Source organism: Vulpes lagopus, chromosome 8 (assembly GCF_018345385.1).
Source record: "Vulpes lagopus strain Blue_001 chromosome 8, ASM1834538v1, whole genome shotgun sequence".
Classification (NCBI taxonomy): Eukaryota; Metazoa; Chordata; class Mammalia; order Carnivora; family Canidae; genus Vulpes; species Vulpes lagopus.
Window position 1 is genome coordinate 84,408,383 of NC_054831.1, and position 22,720 is coordinate 84,431,102.

Below are 22,720 nucleotides of genomic sequence, written 5' to 3' on the forward strand. Positions count from 1 at the left end.
CTGGATGATCCCTCGGGGCTGGGGAGTACAATGTGGCTTGTCGTTATGGGACCGTGATGATGGCAGTGAGGACAGAGCAGTGGGGCAGGGAGAGGAGACCCTGGGCCTGGACTGGTACTGCCTGGAACCCGGGCAGGGGTTCCTGGCCCTTATTAAACCCCACTCTCAGTCTGTTGGGACTGGCTAAGAGCGCTGAAGCCACCAAAGCAACCCTGGCTTTGGGACTAGGGAATGGGAACTAGCCAGATGGGAGTCCTGGGTGGATGGGAGGGGGCAGGCGGGGACTCTCAGACTGGGGGAATCAGCTGGCACACACCAAGCATTTTTTAAAAGATTTTATTTATTTATTTGAGAGAGAGAAGAAGGGCAGGGCAGAGGAAGGAGAAGCAGGCTCCCTGGTGAGCAGGCTCCATCTCAGGCCCGGATCATAACCTGAGCAGAAGGCAGATGCTTAACTACCTGAGCCTCCCAGGCACCCCCACCGGGAGCTTTTCTGATTGTCAGCATGGCCACCTGCCTTTGCCCTTCCTCCAGAGGGCCTCCCATACCCATGCTTAGGCTCTGAGAAGGGGAGGCAGTCATAGATCTGGAGGCAAAGGGGCCATCCAGACCCTCGGCTCCAGGTTGGAGCTGACTGAGAAGCTGAGGCCAGCTCCACTTGGGGATCCTTCCCTAGTTTCTCTCCCTCCTTCCTCCTCTACCCTTCTCAGCCTCCATCTTGCTGAGGCCAGCCTCCCAGCCCCAGCACAGATGTCACATCTTGACTGGGAAGCCTGACCTTTCCCGCTGGGGTGCGCCCCCCACCCCCAACCTAACGATGTTCTCTGGGTGCCCAGGTTAGGGTGCATCTGCACCCTCCCAGCCTTCCTCCTTCTCTGCAAGAGTGTCTGCAAGCACTTAACTGCACTTAAGTCTCTCCCATATGCAAACAGAAATTCTTCTTAGCTGCACTTCTTCCCCCAGCCTCTTGGCAGCCAGAATTCTCATGTTTTCTGCCTTGGGTGGCCTTCGTCCAGTCCCCCTCTCCACATTCTCTTCAGCCGCCTGGGGCAAGCTTCTCCCCTATCCTCTGCCTTCTGAATCTGGTGCCTGCCACCAGACCTCAACTTACCTGTCCTCAACATGGTAGACATACCCTACTCCTCTCTTTTCCCTTAATTAAAAATTTTATTATGCAGATTTCAACCATACACAAAACCAGAAAAAATAATATATTAAACCTCCATGTACCCATTACTTAGCTCCAAAGTTAACAACATCCACTACCCCCCCCCCCCCATTTTGCTGGAATATTTTAAGGCATATTTTAGGCATTCTATTATTTGATCCATAAATACTTTAGTATGTGTCTCTAACTGATAAGGATTTTTATTTTTTTATTTTTTCAAATATTTTATTTATTAGAGAGAGTGCACAAGCAGGGAGAGTAGCAGACAGAGGGAGAAGGAGAAGCAGGCTTCCTCCTGAGCAGGGAGCCTGATACAGCCGATCCCAGGATCCTGAGATCATTACCTGAGCCAAAGTCAGATGCTTAACTGACTTGAGTCACCCAGGTGCCCCTGATAAGGATTTTTAAATATAATCATAATTCCATTATAATTTTTTAAAACAGAACTAGCCCAAATTCCATAGAATCTCTAACATGTAGTCTTTTTAAAACATTTTTATTTGTTTATTTATTCATGAGAAACACACTCACAGAGAGCGAGAGCGAGAGAGAGAGAGAGAGAGAGAGAGGCAGAGACACAGGCAGAGGGAGAAGCAGGATCCACGCGGGGAGCCCGACATGGGACTCGATCCCCGGTCTCCAGGATCACGCCCTGGGCTGAAGGCAGCGCCAAACCACTAAGCCACTGGGGCTGCCCTAACATTTAGTCTTAAGTTTAATTTTCTGTCTCAAATGCTTCTTCATACCAAGATGTATACAAGGCCTATGCTTTACATTTGGCCAATATGTCTCTTGAGTCTCTCTCTCTTTTTTTCTTTGTAAGTCTCTTAATTAATAGTCTTCCAGACTACTTCCTTTTTCTTAAGGCCATATATGTGTTGAAGAAACAGAGCTGATTGTCAGGAAGAATTTTCCACGATTTGGATTTGGTGTCCCCATGGAGTTATGTCACCCTTTCCCTATTTCTCCAGGCCCATGTCTCCTGTCAATGGGAGGGAGAGCTTGGGGCTTGGGTCAGTTCAGGGGGAAATTTCTCTTTTCCAACAAGAATTCATCACTCTCATCTTGAACCACTCTTTCTTGGCCTCTGGGACACTGTACCCCCCTAGCTCTTTCTGGCTGCTGTTTCTTAGACTCCTTCAGTGACTCCTTCTCTTTCCTCAGTTTGCTTCTGCCTTTAAGAGAGGCTTCCTCTGGGACTCCTGGGTGGCTCAGTGGTTGAGCATCTGCCTTCGGCTCAGGGCATGATCTTGGTCTAGGGGTGGAGTCCTGCATTAGGCTCCCTGTGTGGAGCCTGCTTCTCTCTCTGCCTATGTCCCTGCCTCTCTCCCTGTATCTCTCATGAATAAACAAAATCTTTAAAAAAAGTGGGGGGGCTTCCTCTGATCTCTGTCCTGGGTCTGCACCCTCCTCTTGCTTAGACTCCTCCCCTTCCTCCAAGTCATTAGCCAACTGATGTGTCTCCTGTGGGTACATGCAGCACCACCTGATGTCTGGCTCTGACACCTCCTCCCAGTCCCATCTCCTGTGTCACGTGCTGCACCATTCCATCAGCTGTGGATTCTGTCTCCGAAATCTCTCTCCTCTCCAAACTCTCCATCTCTTCTGGGACAGCTGCTGTAGCCCCCAGGGGCCTCCCCTCAGCAGGCGGTGTTCTGACGGGCTCACTCAACTTCACACCCTTCCTGAGCACTACTGATCCTTCCCCCTTGGCCCTCAGGACTTGCTCCCTACCTCATCTCTTGCTCTGGCCACATGGCTCTGCTGATAGCTGCTTGGACGTGTTGTACAGTTTCCTCTACGGGGGACACTGCATCATCTCTCCACCTACTCCCATCACCTCACTGGCTCTAACTTTCCTCTAGGTGTTCACAGAGATGTCATTTCCTTTAGGAAGAGTTCCTGACCCTCCAACCCAAGGATGAACTGTCAGAGCCCAACTGACCAACACAGGGAGGCAGCTTAAGGGCTGGGCAGGTTGGGTGGGTAGGTCAGAGTGCCCCAGGGTCACTGCCTATGTGCCTCCTGTTGCTTGCCGTGCCTGCTTCTGATGGACACCTCCTGCTCTCCTGACAGCAATGAGTTCAGCAGGCTGGTGGCCGGGGAGTATCTCAGCTTCTTCGACTTCTCAGGCCTGACTCTGGACCGAGCGCTCAGGTCAGTGGGGCTGGGATGGGGCGGTGTCCACAGGTGGTACGGGCCACACATCTGGATTCTCAGGACAGCTCTGTCATAAGCTTGCTGTGCAACCTTGGGCAAGTCTCTTAACCCTCCCTGGGAAGGCTATGGAGAAGGGCATGAGCACAGCAGTGGTCTAGCAACTCAGTGAGTGCCGGCCATGTGGTGGGCTGAGGATATTAAAGTGGGATCGTGGTCTTGAAGTTTTGGGAGGGGAAGGGCAGGATGGTTTGTATTGAGCACTGCCTGTTTGCTAGAGGCAATAGGTTTTTACACACCCTGCCAGACTTCATCCTAACCATACCCCTGTAGGGTAGGTGTCAGCATTGCTGCTCAGATAAAGAACCAGCTATTGGGTAAAGTGATTGTTTTCCTGCAGTCACTGAGGGAGGAGATGGCTAAACTGGGATTTGATCTCAGGTCCTTGTGGTGTTTGGAAGCAGACAGTAGTCTTCAGGAGGGTCAGGTACAGGCCCCAGGGAGTGGAGTGTGTAGAATGGAGTGCAGCTTGGTGTCTAGCAGCCCTTGGAGGCAGGGCCCACAGCAGGCTGCAGCCCTGGGGGTGTGGGGGTACAGCAATCTCTGAGCTAAGCAGGGGGGGTCCCCAAATGATAGATCTCATTGTGTCCCACTTCTCTTACACTTTAAAAATATGTATTTCCATTCTTTCTTCTTCACTTGGGATATTTTCTCTTGACCAGCTTTTAGTTCACTTACTTTTTCTGTGTCTAATATGCTGTCAAATCCACTTATTGAGTTTTTACTATTTATTATTACATTTTTTGATTCTAGAATTTTCATTTTGTTAAATTAAAAAAAAAAAAAAAACGAAAAAAAACCCGATTCTAATTCTCTGGAGGAGTTCCTCATCTTTTCACTTGTTTGCTCCACCTTTCCCTCTCTTTGTGAACATATTAATCCTAGTTATTTCAAAGTCCTTATTTCTAACTTGCTTATCCCAATGTCTGGATCATTGAATCATCTGTATCTGTTTATCTTGTCTCTTGTTCTTCTTTTGGTTTTCCATCATATATCCTGTCCTGTCTCTGCATGCTTACCAATTTTTTTTTTATTGGATGCTGTGCATTTTGTATAGAATTAGAGAGGTTCTAGATTATTATATATTCCTCCAGCGAGGGTTTACCTTGTCCTTTGCTAGGCAGTTAGAAGAGGGCAGGGGGTGCACTCCTAATCTGACCACAGTTGAGCTGAGGAAAGGCTGCACCAAAGTTTGGTAAACTCTGGGATCCCTCATCACAGGGTGGAGGCCTGCACAGCTTTCTGCTAGAAGCCTAGTGTGTTCACTGGGGCCTCTCCCTTTGGTGGGTCCTGAATCCTGATTGCATTTCCTCAATCTGGCAAGAGTGTCAATAAAACAAAACACAACAACCCCAGTCCCTCTACTTCTCAGAGGCTTTTTGCTTAGCTTCTTAGCGTCCTACCCTTCACATCTTCAGAATTTGGCCAATGTCTCAAAGGGAAAACTGGGTGTGTAGGCATAGCTCCCCAGGTCTCTAGGTCTGTGTCTTCAGCTCTGTGAAGCCACCAAGTGTTCTGCCTCTTGCCTTTCCCCCAAATTAGCAGTGCCCTCAAGGAAAAAGCAGCTGTAGATGAACCCCTCACCTCAGCTCTCTCCTCTCAACAATTCTGGCCTTGTGGTCTTTGTGGCATCAGGGGCTTCCTGAAAGCTTCAGAGAACTGTATTGTCGGGCTTATCTCAGAGTCTCAGGGTAAATGTTGGTCTGCTGCAAGATGCTCTATCCTGAGCTGGGTCTGAAGTTTGCATTGGGATGAGGATGGGCTGGAGATGTTCAGTGGGTCAGGTCACGATCAGAGGCCTGGATATGACGCTGGAGACTTGTTTGCCATCCTAGTAGATAGGCTCAACTGTACAGGCACTGGGGAGCCACAGAAGGTGCTAGATATAAAGCAGTAGTTTGAGGGGTAGTCCTGATGGCCTTTGATCTGGAGATGTGCAGGCTTCTGAAGAGGGTTTGGTGAGAGAGGACAGCCCTGAGGTGGGCAGTGAGGCTAGAGGCAAAATTGATGTGAGGGGTCATCCAGAGGATTAGGTCGAGGTATTGGTGGTACCAAAGTGCAGGGTAGAGGGTAGGTGGTGGTGAGGCTGATTCTGGGGGCCACTGAGAGTTTGGTGGTGGGTGTGTTGGATTGGGGATTGGTGAGGACCCCTGGGGAAAGGGGTGTTTGGAATGCGAAGTGGGAGCTGAGATGGATGGCTTGTAGGTAGGACAGGTCAAGGCTGGGATGTGGGATGGATTTTTGTTTGTTTGTTTATTTATTTATTTGGGGGATGGATTTTTAAAAGTCCTCATGGAGCGTGGTTAGAGAAGGGAGGTGCCGAGCTGGGTGCCAGATTGGAGGAAGAGAACAGGAAACAGGAGAGACCAGGGCAGGGAAAGGGGGAACTTAGATGGCAGATGGTGTGTTTTTGGGTGGCAGTTGACTGTCTAGGATTGATGAAGAGCGTGGTCTGTAGTTTTGGAGGCCTCAGAAGGGAAGAGCTGGCCGAGAGGGGTTCACAGGTCCCAGAGTGCCTTAGGAGCAGCATGAGAACATAAAGTGGGCTTTCCAGAAACCAAATGAACCATAGCAAAATTAGGAATGAACTAGTCTCCTGTACCTTGGACAGATAGATACTCAAATTTGCTCAGTTTGTAGGTTTTCTTCCCAAGAAGAGGTGTGCCTAGGCCCCATCTTCCAGCCCCTGTGGTTTTGGGATCAACTCCCAGAGTCCCTGAGAGCCAGTGGCTTTTGAAGTGGGCCAGAAGAGGAGGTCAGAGCTTGCCCAGAGGCATGGCACAGTGAAAGTGCCTCTCCTGTACAGGGTGTAAATCTGGTGTGGAAGGCAGGTGGGGGTGAGGTTGGAGGGACAGGAGGGAGGTGGGAATATGTTCTGGGAAGGCCAGAACATGAGATTCTTGGCTGTTATCCTGAGTGCTCTGGGGAGCCAATGATAGGTTTTAAGCAAGGGTGAGTCTCAACTGCATGTGTGTTCAGAAATTCCGCCTAGTGTCTTTAGGGAGGATGTACTGGGGAGGTGCAGTGGTGCACCTGTCTGGAGGCTGCTGTGAGTGTCCCAGGTATATGGTGAGGGCAGAGGAGAGGAGGGTTTGAGATAAGGAGTGAAGAACAAGCCATTGAAACTTTGGCAGTTCAGACTTGGGATGGGGGAAGAGTTAGGGAGGCCAGAGTGGGGGCCTGGGGCTCGGCTGGTGGCACATTCAGTGAGGAGCAGCAGTGACTGAGGAGGAAGGTCTGAAGGGCAGATGTGGCCAGGGAGGAGGGAGAGAGAAGTGGGCATTTATCCTGAACAAGAGCTGATGGCCTCGCCAAGGTGTTCATCTGTCTTTACTCTTCACACTCTGTCCCCTGCCTACTTTTTGGAGGGCATTGAGGGCTGAAATTCTAAAGTCCCCTAGCCTCTACCCTCTAGAAGCTGTCCTGGCAGCCAGGGTGTCCTCCTCAGCCCAGATGCTGGGGCAATGGAGCCCTGGGCCACTCCAGCGGTTTTATGTGGTACCTGGGGCTGGGGTGAGGGGCGGCAGGATTCCTGACCTGGGTGAGGATCCTTACTGACTTAGGGACTCTAGGAGGTCTTCACCATCCTTGAATTGTCCTCCAGAACCTTCCTGAAGGCCTTCCCACTGATGGGGGAGACACAGGAGCGTGAGCGGGTCCTTACCCACTTCTCTCGCCGGTACTGTCAATGCAACCCAGAGGACAGCACCTCGGAAGGTACGCCCTCTGCCTGCCCTGCCTGCTGCTCCAGAGGGGCCCCAGCTTCCTCCTAGCCGCCCCTCCCCACCCCGCCACCAATGACCACTTCTATCCTGCTCAGTAAACACGGAGTACAGGAACTAGGGCACATGAAATGGGGTCTGCTTGCTGGACCAGAGTCCTTCCAAATGTCTTGCCTGTGGTCATTCTCTGTGCTTGGAAATCCTCTGTCCTAGATTCAGTCTTTTGCACTTTTATTCTCCCCAGTCCCCATTGCTAATGCTGATTTTTGGTGAGGTGAGAATCCTGGTGTGGAGATCTGGGTGGAGGCCTCTTAGCCCATTTAGTGGCAGGACTTTAGCTGTGGCTGGACCCAAGTCCCAGGACATGGGGGATGAGGCCAGTTATTGGAGAAAACATGGGCCATGGTAGGGACATAGTCCAGGACCCAGAGCCACTCCCGGGTCTGAGTGCCAAGATGAGTTTGGTCACAGGAGGCAGGAGTGTGGTCTATAGCACGGCCAGGGTGCTCAGGTCCCCTCTGAAGGAAGGGTTGGTTCTGACTAGGGACAGGCAATGACTCTGGTGCTGAGGGTGGGGCAACGAGCCTCTCACAGGTCCTGGGCCCCCAGGTGCATTTGGTTGGTGGCTGGCCCTTCTTATCTCCAAGACCTCTGGGTTGGCTCTGTTAGGAGACAGTTGGGTGGTGGGGTTTAGAGGAGGACTGGGTCCTCACACTGAGGGTGCCGCCATCTCTGATTTAGATGGGATCCACACACTCACCTGTGCTCTGATGCTGCTCAACACGGACCTGCACGGACATGTGAGTTGGGGAGGCTGGACAGGGGCATGTGCTTTCACTGATCCCCCGCATTTGGTCCTGGGCTTGCCCTTTCTCCCCTCTCCTGACGCTTGCTGGCCATGGCTCCTTAAGTAGACTTGGGAGTTGGGCAACTTGGCTTCTAGACTTGGACCTATCTTAGTTTATCTACCTAAGACCCGTAGCAGTACAGTGAGAACAGCTGAGGCACAGGGCAATTAAAGTTTGCTAAATAAGATGTGCCCCTCCCTCCACAAGCTGTGTTGACTCCAGGCATTGCTAAAAGATCTCCTGTTCTTCCTCCTCCTATCCTGCAAGTCTCAATGTGGACTGCTATAATGTCTTGCCCCGGGCAGCCCCTACCCAATGAATGGTAGGTCGCCCCCCAAGAGGCATTCTTGTCACCTCTACCCACCACCATGCAAACAGTGAAGTGACAAGTGTGAGCCCCAGGCTATGAGGCTATGCTGTCTCAGCCCTGGGCTTTCTCAGTATTGCTTGTGATTCAGTAACCCCTTCTTCTTTCCTACATCTGCTCCGGGGACCCCCCTCTTCGGGCTCCCTTGCCCTCCCTCAGGTGGTAAGTGTAGCTGGTGGTGTGCATGCCCTAGATACCCCCATCTCCATGTTCCCCCTCTGTGTTCCCATCACCTCATCCTCCCTACTCATCACAGCCCTCTCATTGCTGACTTAGAGGTGGCCAGAGCCCCTCTGCTGGGTTGGGGATCTTTCATCAACTCATGGGGACAACAGAGCAGCAAGTCTGGTCCTGGAGTTAACTGGGAAAAAGCCCAGGGCATATAGAGCGAAGAAAGAGCTAGGACAGACCCAACTTCAGATCCTATCTTTGCCTCCATATGGAAGTTCTATGATGCTGGGCAAGACGCTGGGACTCTCTGGGTATCAGGTTCTGTGCCTTTGAGGTGGGAATAGTGATTTTCTGACAAGTGTCCTGGGGAGAACTGAGAGAATTAATACAACACTGTCAGGGTCTCCTCACTCTCAAGTTCAGCATCATACACTTCCTGTGGCTTAAGGAGATGGTGCTTAGCCCGGGGCCTGGCTGCAGTTCCTGCAAGCTCTCCAAGGGCCCTCAAAGGGAGCAGCTTTGCCCGGCTCTGTGCTTTTTCCCTTGCACTCTGCTGCTCTTTTGAGAGGAGTGCCAGGTGGATGTGGGCATCTCAGGAATGCGGGGCCTGCTAGGGCCCCACGAACAGCCCTGGTCAGAGAGGGAGGCTGTAAAGGGGCTGGCAGAGGGGTGGGCACATGTTCTTCAGATGGACAATTTTAGTAGATGTCTCATGTGGGCTTGAAAAGAAAGTCTATTCTGTAGTTGTTGCTTGTCATGTTCTGTATGTGTAGATAAGGTCAAGTCTTTTCTTTGTGTCATGCAAGTCTTGTACATCCTTATTAATTTTTTTTATTGTGGTAAAATACACATCACATACCATTTAAACCATTTTAAAGTTTGCAATTTAGTGGAATTAAGGATATTCACATGGTGTGCAATCATTGCCACTCTGTATTTCCAAAACCTTTTCATCACTCCAGAAGGAACACTGTGCCCATTAGCAGTCCTGCCCCATTCTCTGCCTCATCCTCCTCCAGCCTCTGGCAACCATGAATTTGCTTTCTGTTTTTTTGGGGGGTTTGCCTCTTCTGTGTGTTGAATGTGAATTCAGCCATATAATTTGTGGCCTTTAGTGGCTACTTTGACTTTGCATATGTCTTCAAGGTTTGTCCATGTTCTAGCATATGTCAGTACTTCATTCCTTTTTTTTTTTTTTGAAGATTTTATTTGTTTATTTATGAGAGAGAGAGAGAGAGAGAGAGAGAGAGAGAGGCAGGCAGAGGGAGAAGCAGGCTCCATGCAGGGAGCCTGATGTGGGACTCCATCTCCGGTCTCTAGGATCATGCCCTGGGCTGAAGGTGGCGCTAAACCGCTGAGCCACGCAGGCTGCCCCTACTTCATTCCTTTTTTAGGACCAGATAACATTCCATTACATGGATATACCACATTTTGTTTATCCAGTTACCTGTTGATGGATATTTGGGTTGTTCAACCTCCTGGGTATTGTGAATTGTGCTGCTGTGAATATTTATGCAAACTTTTTTGTTTGAGCACCTGTTTTTCAATTCCTAGGAATGGACTAGTCCCATCACATGTGGATTCTGAGCTTAACTTTTTGAGGAAGGGTGAAAATGTTTTCCCACTGCCAGTGTGTGAGGGTTTCACTTTTTCCACAACCTCGTTAATACTTCTTTTTTTTTTTAATGATCAATGTCCTAGTGGGTATGAGGCAGTATCTTGTGTGGTTTCCATCTGCATTTCCCTGATGACTAGTGATGTTGGAGCATCTTCTCATGTTTTTTGTTGGCCATCTGTACATCTTCTTGGGAGAAATGTCTATTTGAGTACTTGGCCCATTTTTTTGATTTAAAAATTATTTAACAGTTGTTGTAAACAAACTTTTAAGTTGTGGTAAAATACATATAGCATAAAAGTTACCATCTTATATAGTTTAGTTCCATAGTGTTGAGTGTATCACATTACTGTGCAAGTAAGCTCCAGAACTTTTTCATCTTCCCAAACTGAAACTCTTTACAAAGTAAGCAGCTACTCCTCAATACCCTCCCCCTCCCCCTTGTCTCGGGCAACTACCATTCCTCTTGATGCTTCTGTGAAATTGACTATTCTAGATTCCTTAGACAAGAATAGAGAATTTATATATTTGTGACTGATTTATGCCACTTGGATGAACCATGAGGGTGTTATGCTATGTTGTAGTATGTGACAGAATTTCTTTCCTTTTTAAGGCTGAATAGTATTCCTTTTTTTTTTTTAATTTTATTTATTTAATGATAGTCAGAGAGAGAGAGAGAGAGGAGAGAGAGAGAGAGAGGGGCAGAGACATAGGCAGAGGGAGAAGCAGGCTCCATGCACCAGGAGCCCGATGTGGGATTCGATCCCAGGTCTCCAGGATCGCGCCCTAGGCCAAAGGCAGGCGCCAAACCGCTGCGCCACCCAGGGATCCCCGCTGAATAGTATTCCATTGCCTATATGTATCACATTTTCTTTATCCTTTCATCTGCTTATGGACATTTGCATTGTTTCTACCTTTTGGTTTTTGTGAATAATACTGCTATGGACTTATGGGTATGCAGATATTTCTTTGAGGCTCTGCTTTAAATTCCGTTTGGTATATGCCCAGGAGTGGTATTGATGGATCCTATGGTAATATAATTTTTCACTTTCTGAAAAACAGCCATACTGTCTTCCATAGTCACCAGCCCTTTTTATGTTCCCACCAGCGGTGCACACATTTTTCATTTCTCCACATCCTTGCCAGCACTTGTTTTCTGTGTTTTAATAGTAGCCATCTTAATGAGTGTGGAGTTATATCTCATTGTGGTTTTGATTTGCATTTCCCAAATGATTAGTGATATTGAATGTCTTTTCGTGTGCTTTTTGATCATTTGTATATCTTTGGAGAAATGTCTATTTAAATCCTTTGAGGCACCTGCATGGTTTGGTTGGTTAAGCCTCTGACTGTTGGTTTCTACTCAGGTCATGATCTCAGGGTTGTGAGATAGAGCCCTGTACAGCTTTGTGCTCAGGAATCTGCTTGAGATTCTCTCCCTCTGCCCCTCCCTGCTGCCCCCCGCCATGTTCTGACTCTTTCTCAAATAAATAAATAATAAAATCTTAACTCCTTTGCTCATTTTTATTTTTTATTAATATTTTATTCATTTATTTGAGAGAAAGAGCATGAGCAGGGGGAGGGGCAGAGGGAAAAGAAGAAGCAGACTCCCCACTGAGCAAGGAACCTGACATGGGGCTCAATCCTAGGACCCTGGGATTATGACCTGAGCCCAAGGCAAATGCTTAATGTACTAAGCCACCCAGGCACCTCTATTTTTTTATTTTTCAAATATTAAAAAAAAATTTATCGTTTTTTTTTTTCTTTTTAGAGAGCACACGCATGTGAGCTGGCACCAGGATGGTGGGGTGGGTGGGTGGGGGGGCACTGGGGGTGGAGGTAGGGGGAGAGAGAGAATCTTAAGGAGACTCCATACTGAGCATGGGGCTCAATCACACATGTCCTGAGCCCAAATCAAGAGTCCCATACTTAACCAGATGAACCACCCAGGCACCCCTTAAAGATTTTGTTTTTAAGTAATCTCCATACCTATCATGGGTTTGAACTCACAACCCTGGGATCCAAAGTCACATGCTCCAAACTGAGCCAGCCAGGTGCCTGTCCTTGGCTCATTTTTAATTGAATTGTTTGTGTTTTGTTGTTGAGCTTATATACTTTGGATACTATACCCTTATCAGATACATGGTTAGTAGAAATTTTACTCATTCTGTGGGATATCTTTTTATTCTCTTGATATATCTTTTGATACACAGAAGTTGTTAATTTTGATGAAGTCCAATTTATCTTTTTTCTCCCTTTTTGCTTGTGCTTTTGGTGTCGTCTAAGAAACCATTGCTAAATCCAAGGTTATGAAGATTTATTCTTATTTTGTTTTCTAAGAGTTTTATGGTGTTGGCTATTATATTTAGATCTTTGGCTTGTTTTGAGTTAATTTTTATATATGGAGTGACGTAAGGGTTCAGTTTCATTCCTTTGCTGTGAATGTACAGTTGTCCAAACACCATTTGTTAAAGAGACTATTCTTTCCTCATTAGATGGTCTTGGACATATTAATTGTTCATAATATTACAATATGTAAATATAGTAATATATGCTACTTAAACAGATGCAATGTTATTTGTCAAATTTATTCAGTAAAAGCCAGTCAATTGTCCATAGATGTATGGATTTAGGGATTCTTAATTTAGTGCCACTGATCTATACGTTTATTCTTATCCTGGTGCCTCTCTGTCTTGGTTATATAGGCCTTTAGTAAGTTTTGATATCAGGAAGTGTGAGTCTTCTAACTTTGTTCTTTTTTTTTTTAAGATTTTATTTACTTATTCATGATAGTCACACAGAGAGAGAGAGAGAGGCAGAGACACAGGCAGAGGGAGAAGCAGGCTCCATACAGGGAGCTCGACGCAGGATTCGATCCCGGGTCTCCAGGATCGCACCCTGGGCCAAAGGCAGGCGCTAAACCGCTGCGCCACCCAGGGATCCCCTAACTTTGTTCTTTTCCAAGGTTGTTTGGGTATCGGGAACCCTTACAATTATATATGAATTTGAGTATAAGGTTTTACACATCTACAAAAAAGGCAATTGAGATTTTGATAGGGATTGCATTAAATCTATAGATCAGTTTGGGAGTATTACCATTGTAGCTAAATTAAGTTTTCCAATCCATGAACACCAGATATCTTTCTATTTATTTAGGTCTTTAATTTCTTTTAGCAATCTTCTGTAGTTTTCAGCATACAAACCTTTTCTCTCCTTGGTTAGATCTATTTCCAAGTTTTTTATTCTTTTTGATGTTATTGTAAATGAAATTTGGTAAATGAAATTGTTTTTTAATAATAAATTTATTTTTTATTGTTCAATTTGCCAACATACAGAATAACACCCAGTGCTCATCCCATCAAGTGCCCCCCTCAGTGCCTGCCACCCAGTCACCCCCACCCCCCTCCCTCCTCCCCTTCCACCACCCCTAGTTCATTTCCCAGAGTTAGGAGTCTTCCATGTTCTGTCTTCCTTTCTGATATTTCCTACCCATTTCTTCTCCCTTCCCCTCTATTCCCTTTCACTATTTGAAATTGTTTCCTTAATTTCAGTTTATGATCATTCTTTACTAACATCGATTTTTATGTGCTTGTATTCTTTTTAAAAAATATTTTATTTATTTATTCATGAGAGACACAGAGAGAGAGAGAGAGATCGAGGCAGAGGCATGGGATTCTTGGGCTCCATGCCAGGAGCCCGATGTGGGATTTGATTCCGGGACTCCAGGATCACGCCCTGGGCCAAAGGCAGGCGCTAAACCGCTGAGCCACACAGGGATCCCTGCTTATCTTGTATTCTGCAACTTTGCTGAATGTGTTTATTTTTTGGTGTATCTTTTAGGATTTTCTATATACAATATCATGTCATTTGTGACTAGAGAGGTTTACTTCTTCCTTTCTTATTTGGATGGCTTTTTACTGCTTTTGCTTGCCTAATTGCTCTGTCTGGAACTTCCAGAACAATTTTGAATAGAAATGGGGAAAGTGGCATGCTTGTCTTTTCCTAATCTCCAGGGGAAAGCTTTCAGTCTTTCACCATTGAGTGTGATGTTACTGTGAGTTTTTCATAAATGCCTTTTATCATACTGAGGAAGTTCTCTTTTATTCCTAGTTTGTTCAGTGTTTTTTTTTTTTATCATGAAAGGAAGTGTTGAATTTTGTGAAATGATTTTTCTGCATCAATTGGGATGAATATGTGGTTTTTTTTCCTCCCTTCATTCTATTAATGTGGTGTATTACATTGTTAGAATTCTGTATGTTCAACCACCCTTGCATTACTGGGATACATTCCATTTGGACATGGTATATAATCCTTCAAAATGCTGCTGGATTCTGTTTGCTGGCATTTTGTTGAGGTTTTTTTGCATTTATACTCCCAAGGGATATTATTATGTGGTTTTCTTATGACGTCTTTTTCTGGTTTTGTTATTAAGGTAATGCTGGCCTTATAGAATGAGTTAGGAAGTTTTCCCTCTTTGTCAATTTTTTGGAAGAGTTTGAGGAATGTTGGTGTTAATTTTTCTTTAAATGTTTGGTAAAGTTTACTACTGAAGCCATCTTGCTTTGGGCATTTCTTTTGTAAGGTTTTTGATTCTTGGTACAATCTTTTTACTTCTTATACATCTATTCAGATTTCCTATTTCTGTTTGAGCATTTTTAATAGTCTGTGTGTTTCTAGGAATTTGTCTATTTTATCTGATTGTTAACGAATTGTTTAGTATATTATGTTACTGAGAGCAGTGTTCAAATTTCCTTTTTTTTTTTTTTTTTTAAGATTTTATTTATTTATTCATGAGAGGCAGAGACACAGGCAGAGGGGAGAGGCAGGCTCCATGCAGGGAGCCTGACGTGGGACTCAATGCCAGGTCTCCAGGATCAGGCCCTGGGCTGAAGGTGGCGCTAAACCGCTGAGCCACCTGGGCTGCCCCAGTGTTCAGATTTTCAACCAAGATTGTGAATGTGTTTTTCTCCTTTTGGTTCTGACAGTTTTTGTCACTGTGTTATTAGGTGTATACACATTTAGGATGTTTATATCATCTGGTAGATTGGCCCTTATATTACTATGAAATTTCTCTTCTCTCTAGTAAGACTTGTCTTCAAGTCTATTTTGCCAGATATTAGTGGGTTATACTGGAGTTCTTTTGTTAGTGTTTGCATGTATATCTCTTTCCATCCTTTGTAAGATTTCTGTCCCCTTTTATTTAAGAAGTATGTCTTCTATGATATACTTAAAAAAAATCAAGTCTGATAATCTTTGCCTCTTAATTTGACCATTTAATGGATTACTAATATAATTAAATTTATACATACCAGGATACAATTTGTTTTCTCTGGCTTATCAGCTCTATGTTCCTTTTTTTCTCCTTTCTTGCCTACTTTTGGATTATTCATTTATTTATTTATTTTTAGAATTTCCTTTTATCCCATTAACCTGTTAGTTGTTCATTCTGTCAGAATTCTTTTTGTTATTTGCACTATGCAACCTAACTTATTAATGTACTTTTCCAGTTCCTGGGGTACCTTAAAACACTAATTCCATTTCTCCATTTATTGCCCTCTCAGCTTATGTATTACTGTTATCATCTTTTTTTTTTAAGATTTTATTTATTTATTCATAGAGATGCAGAGAGAGGCAGAGACACAGGCAGAGGGAGAAGCAGGCTCCATGCAGAGAGCCTGATGTGGGACTCGATCCAGGGTCTCCAGGATCACGCCCTGGGCTGCAGGCGGCGCTAAACTGCTGCGCCACCGGGGCTGCCCCTGTTATCATCTTTTAAACTATTAGACTTTCTCTATACTTTATTGCCCAGAAAACTAATTAAATACCCTGCTTTTCTCCCTCCCTCCCTCCCTCCCTCCCTCTCTTCCTTCCTTCCTTCCTTCCTTCCTTCCTTTCCTCCCTCCCTCTCTCCCTCCCTTCTTCCCCCTCCCCCTCCACACTCAGTGTGGAACACAGCACAACCTTGAGACCTTGAACTCACAACCATGAGATGAAGACCTGAGCTGAGATCAAGAGTTAGACACTCAACCAATTGAGCTATGCAGGTGCCCTTCCCCAGAAAACTTTATCATTGTTTTATACAATCAATATTCATTTAGATTTAGCCATCCTTTTTGTGCTCTTTATTCCTTTCTGCCTCTTCATACTTCCATCTGGGATAATTTTCCTTCTGCCAGAAGAAGTCCATTTAGTATTTTCTTTCTTAATTTCAATACTTGTATTGAAGTGTGACTGAGGTGTCTCCCCAGGACCTGTTGTCCTTGATGGGCCCTGAGCCTAATTTTTGTTCTCCAGTCCTATTGACTGATCAGTTGCTCTGCCTTTGGGCTGCTGCTTGTGAACTGGCAAATGCTCTAAGTAGGAAAGCTGCTCCTTCTTGGGCTCATGCCTCCGTGCTTTTTACAGAATCTTTACCCTGGAAGTCCTCCCTGCTCTTAAATTTTTCCAATGCCTTCACACAATGTTTTATTTTTCAATTTTAAAAAATTATTTATTTATTTATCAGAGAGGAAGACAGCATGAGTGGAATGAGGGGCAGAGGGAGAAGCAGACTCCCTGCTGAGCAGGAAGACCAATGTAGGGCTCAGTCCTGGGATTCTGGGATCATGATCTGAACTGAAGGCAGACACTTAACCATCTTGAGCCACCCACCCACACAGATATTTTTATATTTTGACCAGCAATTGTTTGTTAGGAAGATTCATTTGCAGCAAGATAGCCTGTCATTTCTAGGAGTGAAATTATTGCCCGGTTATCTTTTGATTTTGGACTCCTGATTGGTGGCTGAGGAATGTGCAGTGTGTGGAACCCAGACATTAATGCCTTATATCCTGCTATAATGAATGAATACATAAGTGGCTGCATATGTAGAAATATAAATACACATAAACATATGAAACATACTATATCAAGGCACATGTAAGATCCTGTCTTCTTAACCTTTTGGATAGGTGTAGAAAATTCTCCCTTGTCAGCTACTTATAAAGCCCTATATCCTTGTTTCCTGGATTATTTTCTGTAGTATGTGAATGCCCCATATAACATTAATAGATTATCCTTGTTAAAATGGTGACAAGATCAATGAATTTGGGAAGCTGTACATGGGATCCTTCATTTGGAGACTGTCAACACACAAAAGCATATTAAAGACTCTGAAACATATAAATTTATTTGATAATGAAATCTTTGTGGGACAATACCTATTCCCATCCATAGGTAAGTCTTGGTAAACACTGTCTTATAGCTGACCTAAATCCACAAAGTCCTACACCAATAGGTATCTGGTATTCAAGGGTCTTTGTCTTCATAAAGGTGAAGTGCCACCCAGTGTGTCATCAGACATGGATGTTGCAAGAAGAATCTGAAAGTGTGCACATCAGGTGTTGGGTTTGGAGGGCTGGAGCCCCTCTGCTCTTATGTGGTTTAAAAAAGGCAGAATTTGGGGTACAATCATTCTCAGCTCTTTGTGCCTCCTGGAGTGAGATCATCTGCTTGGGTTCCCTTGATTCCAGCCCAGCTCAGCATGGGGTACCCATGTGTATTGGTGGAAATTGATTTTTGATTCTCTTAAGACCAACCTCTCCCTCACTTCACCTACCTCTTGGAGGTCTTGCCGCCCCTCTGTACAGGTGAGAGGGTGAGACAGTTGTGACGGAATACACAGAGCTTCTGCTCAGCAGCCAAGAGGCCTGGGTTCAAGTCCTGGTGCTGTGTGACCTTGGGAGAGTTAACCATGGAGTAGCGGGTGAGAGCATGGGCTTTGGTGTCAGATACACTCAGCCCTTCCACTTCCTTCCTGTGTGATCATGGGCACGTCACTTCACCTTCCTATTCCTCAGTTTCCTTATCTGTCAAATGGGGATAATAGTAATACCTACCTCACCTTCTCTTTGTTTTGAGAAGGAAATAAAATAATGCATGTTAAGTACAATACCTAGAGCATACTAGAGACCTGGCAAATGTCAGTTTTTACGTTATTTAATCCAACCTGACTCCATCTGGGCTTGAGGAAAACTCCAGCTTCTCATGATGCTTGAGGATCAGATAGAATCTTGAAAGTGAAAAAGAGTCTTGTAAACTCTTGGACACAATGGGAACTAGGCAGTATTTCTTGTTACTGCCCTTGATGCTGCCTTGTCCCTTCTGGCTGGGCAGGGCGGGGTGTGGGGACTATACCAGCCTCCATCCCTACTCTCAGGCAGAACCATTTCTCCATTACAGAACATTGGCAAGAAGATGTCCTGCCAGCAGTTCATTGCCAACTTGGACCAGCTGAATGATGGCCAGGACTTTGCCAAAGACCTGCTGAAGGTAAAACCTATTAAGGGTTCCCACATCTCCAGCTGTACCTGGAGTGGGTACAGAGGAGAGAGGTCTCTGCTTCACTAAATCCTGACAGTCTAGATTTAGAAAAAAACAAAAATCTCTATTCCAGGGGCACCTGGGTAGCTCAATTGGTGAGATGTCCGACTCTTGATTTTTGGCTCAGGTCATGATCTCAGGGTTGTGAGATTGAGCTCCACTTTGGGCTCTGCACTCAGAGGGGAGTCTCTTTGAGACCCTCTCTCTCTCTCTCCCTTTGCCTCTCCCGCCCTCTCAAATAAACGAATAAATAAATATTTGAAAAAATAATCTCCATACCCAACATGGGGCTCGAACTCATGATTCCAAGATTAAGAGTCCCAGACTCTAGGCACTGAGCCATCCACACCCCTCCAACAGTCTATATTTTTAATACTGGGGTCAGAGCCACCAGACTTTGGGACAGAGTTAGTGACCATCCAGTTAAACACTGACTGCTATGTATTCCCTGAGTTATGTAGAAGGGTAGGCTTTATGAGATTTGTTTTTAACACTCCATTATCTTCATTGCTGTCACAGTGATCCTTAAAACGACCAACAGTTGTCATAGCTGCCACTGCCATCACCATTACCTTATCAGTACCTTCACCTTCACCACAACTGTCACTGTCATCACCACAGGGAAAAACCCACCCATTTCTCCAACATTATCAGGAATTAAGGGATTCTAGTTTTCTCCTGAGGCTGAAGCCCAGGGGGGAACTCAGGCCTTTCAAGCCTTGTCAGTTCTCTGCCTTGGAGGAAGAGGAGCAGGTTTTTTGGGGGGGTAAGTGATGAGTTCAGTTTTATTATTTTTAAAGATTTATTTGAGAGAGACAGAGAGAGGGAAAGGCAGAGGGAGAGGGAGAATCTGTGCTGAGTGTTGAGCCGAATGTGGGGCTTAATCTCAAGACCCTGAGATCATGATCTGAGCTGAAATCAAGAGTAGAACGCTTAACCTTAAGATTGAGCTACTCAAAAGTGAGTTTAATTTTAGATAGTAGGTTTGAAGGATATGGTGATACAAGGTAGGCAGTGGGATAGTGAGTCTGGAGGTAAAAAAAAAAATAGAACATTGTCTCCATTACTCTTCTTACCATAATTATCTTCTTCACCATCAACAAGGGCTTGTTTAGAATGTATTTGTGAGATCAAATAATCCCAGTCCCAACACCTACCTACCTACTTCTCCCCATCTACCCATCCACCCATTTAATTGAGCTCCCATGGCACCCATCCCTTTATCCATTCACCTACCCAGAAACTCATTCCCCTGCCCCAACACCCACCCATTCACCCATCATCCATACATATACCTTCTACACCCTTGAACGCTCACCCATCTACTCATTTCCCTACCCAGCCACCTACCCACTAACCTATCTACCCAACTCATCCTCAAATCTATCCATCCATTCATCTAAACAATCATATACTTACCCATCTCTTATTCATTCACCCATCCAACAAACAACTGTGAATCAAACACTCATTTTGCCCCACTGGCTGAAAAGGTGCTTCCTCACTGCATACACATTACTAGAGGTAGATGGAGATTTCTTTGATTCCTTTTTTTTTTTTTTGTAAGATTTTATTTATTTATTCATGAGAGACACACAGAGGCAGAGAGGCAGGCAGAGGGAGAAGCAGGCTCCACGCAGAGAGCCCAACGCAGGACTTGATCCTGGGTTTCCAGGATCACACCCTGGGACGAAGGCGGCATTAAACCGCTGAGCCACCCTGGCTGCCAATTTCTTTGATTCTTCATCTGAACTCCTCTCTTTTTCTTTTCCCCTGTCCTAGACTCTTTACAACTCAATCAAGAATGAAAAGCTGGAATGGGCCATGTGAGTAGTGCCCATGGGCTCAGGTATGGGGAAAATGAATCACCGCAAAGGAAAAGGGGGAGTGGCTGATAGTATTGGGAAGGCCCTGCTGTCACTCTCCATGGTGCTGATTTCTCGTAAACCACAGCTCTGGTGACCCTTGTCTAGCTGGCCAGCACCACATGATGAGTTCCCCTTTGGGTACATTTTCTGTATTGATAAAAAGTGTACAATGTTAAAGTGGTATGGAATTGATTAAACTGTGACTTTGGTTTCATGATGTCCACAACTTATTTTCTGTTACTGAGGATATTGCCGCTATTCCCAGTGATGATGGCTCTTTCCCTTTTGGGAGGTAGGCAGGCAGGAGGCATTAGTCCCCCTAAAATACCAAGAATACTACCACGTTTAGGTAGCGTCTGCTCTTGGCAGTGCAAAGGGTGACTGCCCCTAAATTCTTCCTCTGCAAAGGCAGTGAGTCCTGGAGGTGCCCAGCCATCTGGAAAAAGATGTGGTCACCTTGCTGGGTGGGGAGACTGAGAGGCTCCTGGGGAAAGTGGATACCCCTGTCTTTTGTGCTCCCCAGGGCAGCCTTGGCCTTTGGGTCCTTGTAGAGGTCACAGGTAAGGATTGTTAGGAACTCCAGAAACACTGGGAAGAGCAAGCATTCTTCTACCAGGGCTCTAAATAAAGGGGATCCTAGACTTTAGGGGGCTCACCTACTGGCCCAGTGTGTCTGTGGAGCTTGGGCAGCCACTTCAGTCTGCCCATGGGTCACTGCTTCCTGAGTCTGAGCTTTCAGGGTTGGAGAGAGAAGAAGAAAGACCAGGAATAAGACTAGTAAAGTCTCCAACTTTGTGGTCAGTGGTGAGGATTAGAGCTTGGAGGCCAAAAATCACAGCTCTGAAGACCAGGGTCAGAATTGAAGACAGAGGCAGGGGTCAAAGATCTGGGTCTGTGATCTGGAATTGGAACTTCCCTATCTCTGCTCTTCACCTCTGCCTGTTTCCCAGAGAAGGGTTCATGGGGAGAGAACATGTCCATGTGGGGCTAAGGCTTCCATGGAGATGGTGCTCAGGCCTAGTATTTTCCTAGTGATGAGGATGAGCTGAGGAAATCACTGTCTGAGCTGGTGGATGACAAGTTTGGGACAGGCACCAAGAAAGTGACACGGATCCTGGATGGTGGGAACCCCTTCCTGGATGTCCCGCAGGCTCTCAGTGCTACCACCTACAAGCATGGTGTGCTGACTCGGAAGACTCACGCTGACATGGATGGCAAGAGGAGTGGGTGTCAGACTGGGAAAAGGGCACGGGGAGGGATGCTAGTCTGGGGGGAGAGGGATGCTAGTCTGGCAGGGGGTAGGGTCTGGATCCCGTGACTACTCCTCTGGAGTTGCATATCCAGGTAGATGTGTAGGGGGATGCAGTAGAGGAGATATTGGGGGGTGTGGTTGTGGCCACACTACCCATATGCCCATTCCCTAGCACCCCGTGGGAGGCGTGGCTGGAAGAAATTCTACGCGGTGCTCAAAGGGACCATCCTGTACCTGCAGAAGGTGAGAGGCCCCAGAATCCTTACTCCGAAGTGCCAGTGCGACCTCCAACAGGCCCATCTTGAGGTGCTCAGAGGGTCCCTGGCAGGACCTGGGGCTTAGGCAGATGCTGGACCCTTCCCTCATTAAAGTCTGACTGGGGCTCACAGAGCTTTGGGTTTTCAGAGAAGGATCTTTGAAATGCCCATGGGCTCAGAGGATACACACTGGAAGCTCTTTTTGGGCCTTGGGACAAGCCAGGGTGGGGAGAGGAGTGGTTGGAGTGCTTTGTTAGGATGGGCATGGCACCAGAATGGCAAGAGCTGAAGAATGGAGGGAGTGTGGGGACAGGAGGGGGAGAGTATAAGAGGAGATGGTGAGGGTCGAGGAAGTGTAGGTTAGTATACCAGAGCCTGGTTATGACAGAGACTTGCCTGTCCCCACTTCACATATCCAGGATGAGTACAGGCCTGACAAAGCTCTGTCTGAGGGCGACTTGAAGAATGCCATTCGTGTGCACCATGCTCTGGCTACCAGGGCTTCTGACTACAGCAAGAAGTCCAATGTGCTCAAGCTGAAGACGGCTGACTGGAGGGTCTTCCTCTTCCAGGCACCGTAAGTAGGAGTGGGAGCCCCCTCACTCCACCCTGGGCTCAGGGCCAGCGGCATGGAGCCTGTACTGCACCCCAATCCTCATTTGCCTTAGGTGAGGTGCCCTAAGCTTGCCTGCACATCATCCACAAGAGTGAGTGTGTCTGCTTGGCACAGACCGATAGCCTGGGTCCCCTGAAGTAGAGGTCCTCCAGTGTGGTCCTGTCAGCATCTCCTGGAAACGTATTAGAAATGCAATTTCTCTGGCCCCACCTTCGACCTACCGAATCAGGAACTCTGGGCCTGAGCCAGCAGTTATGTTCT

General features: G+C 46.3%; 1 protein-coding gene across 7 annotated transcripts in view; it reads left to right on the forward strand.

Moving 5' to 3' along the window:
* The window catches only part of PSD2 (pleckstrin and Sec7 domain containing 2), a 141,924-nt gene that overhangs the window by 111,552 nt on the left and 7,652 nt on the right, over positions 1 to 22,720 (forward strand). For all 7 annotated transcript variants that reach the window (XM_041765390.1, XM_041765389.1, XM_041765391.1 and 4 more), the window contains 8 exons: positions 3,245 to 3,325; positions 6,990 to 7,102; positions 7,849 to 7,907; positions 18,326 to 18,415; positions 20,249 to 20,292; positions 21,367 to 21,557; positions 21,759 to 21,829; positions 22,263 to 22,420. In XM_041765390.1, coding sequence (XP_041621324.1) covers positions 3,245 to 3,325; positions 6,990 to 7,102; positions 7,849 to 7,907; positions 18,326 to 18,415; positions 20,249 to 20,292; positions 21,367 to 21,557; positions 21,759 to 21,829; positions 22,263 to 22,420 — 807 coding nt within the window. The remainder of the gene's footprint in view (positions 1 to 3,244; positions 3,326 to 6,989; positions 7,103 to 7,848; positions 7,908 to 18,325; positions 18,416 to 20,248; positions 20,293 to 21,366; positions 21,558 to 21,758; positions 21,830 to 22,262; positions 22,421 to 22,720) is intronic.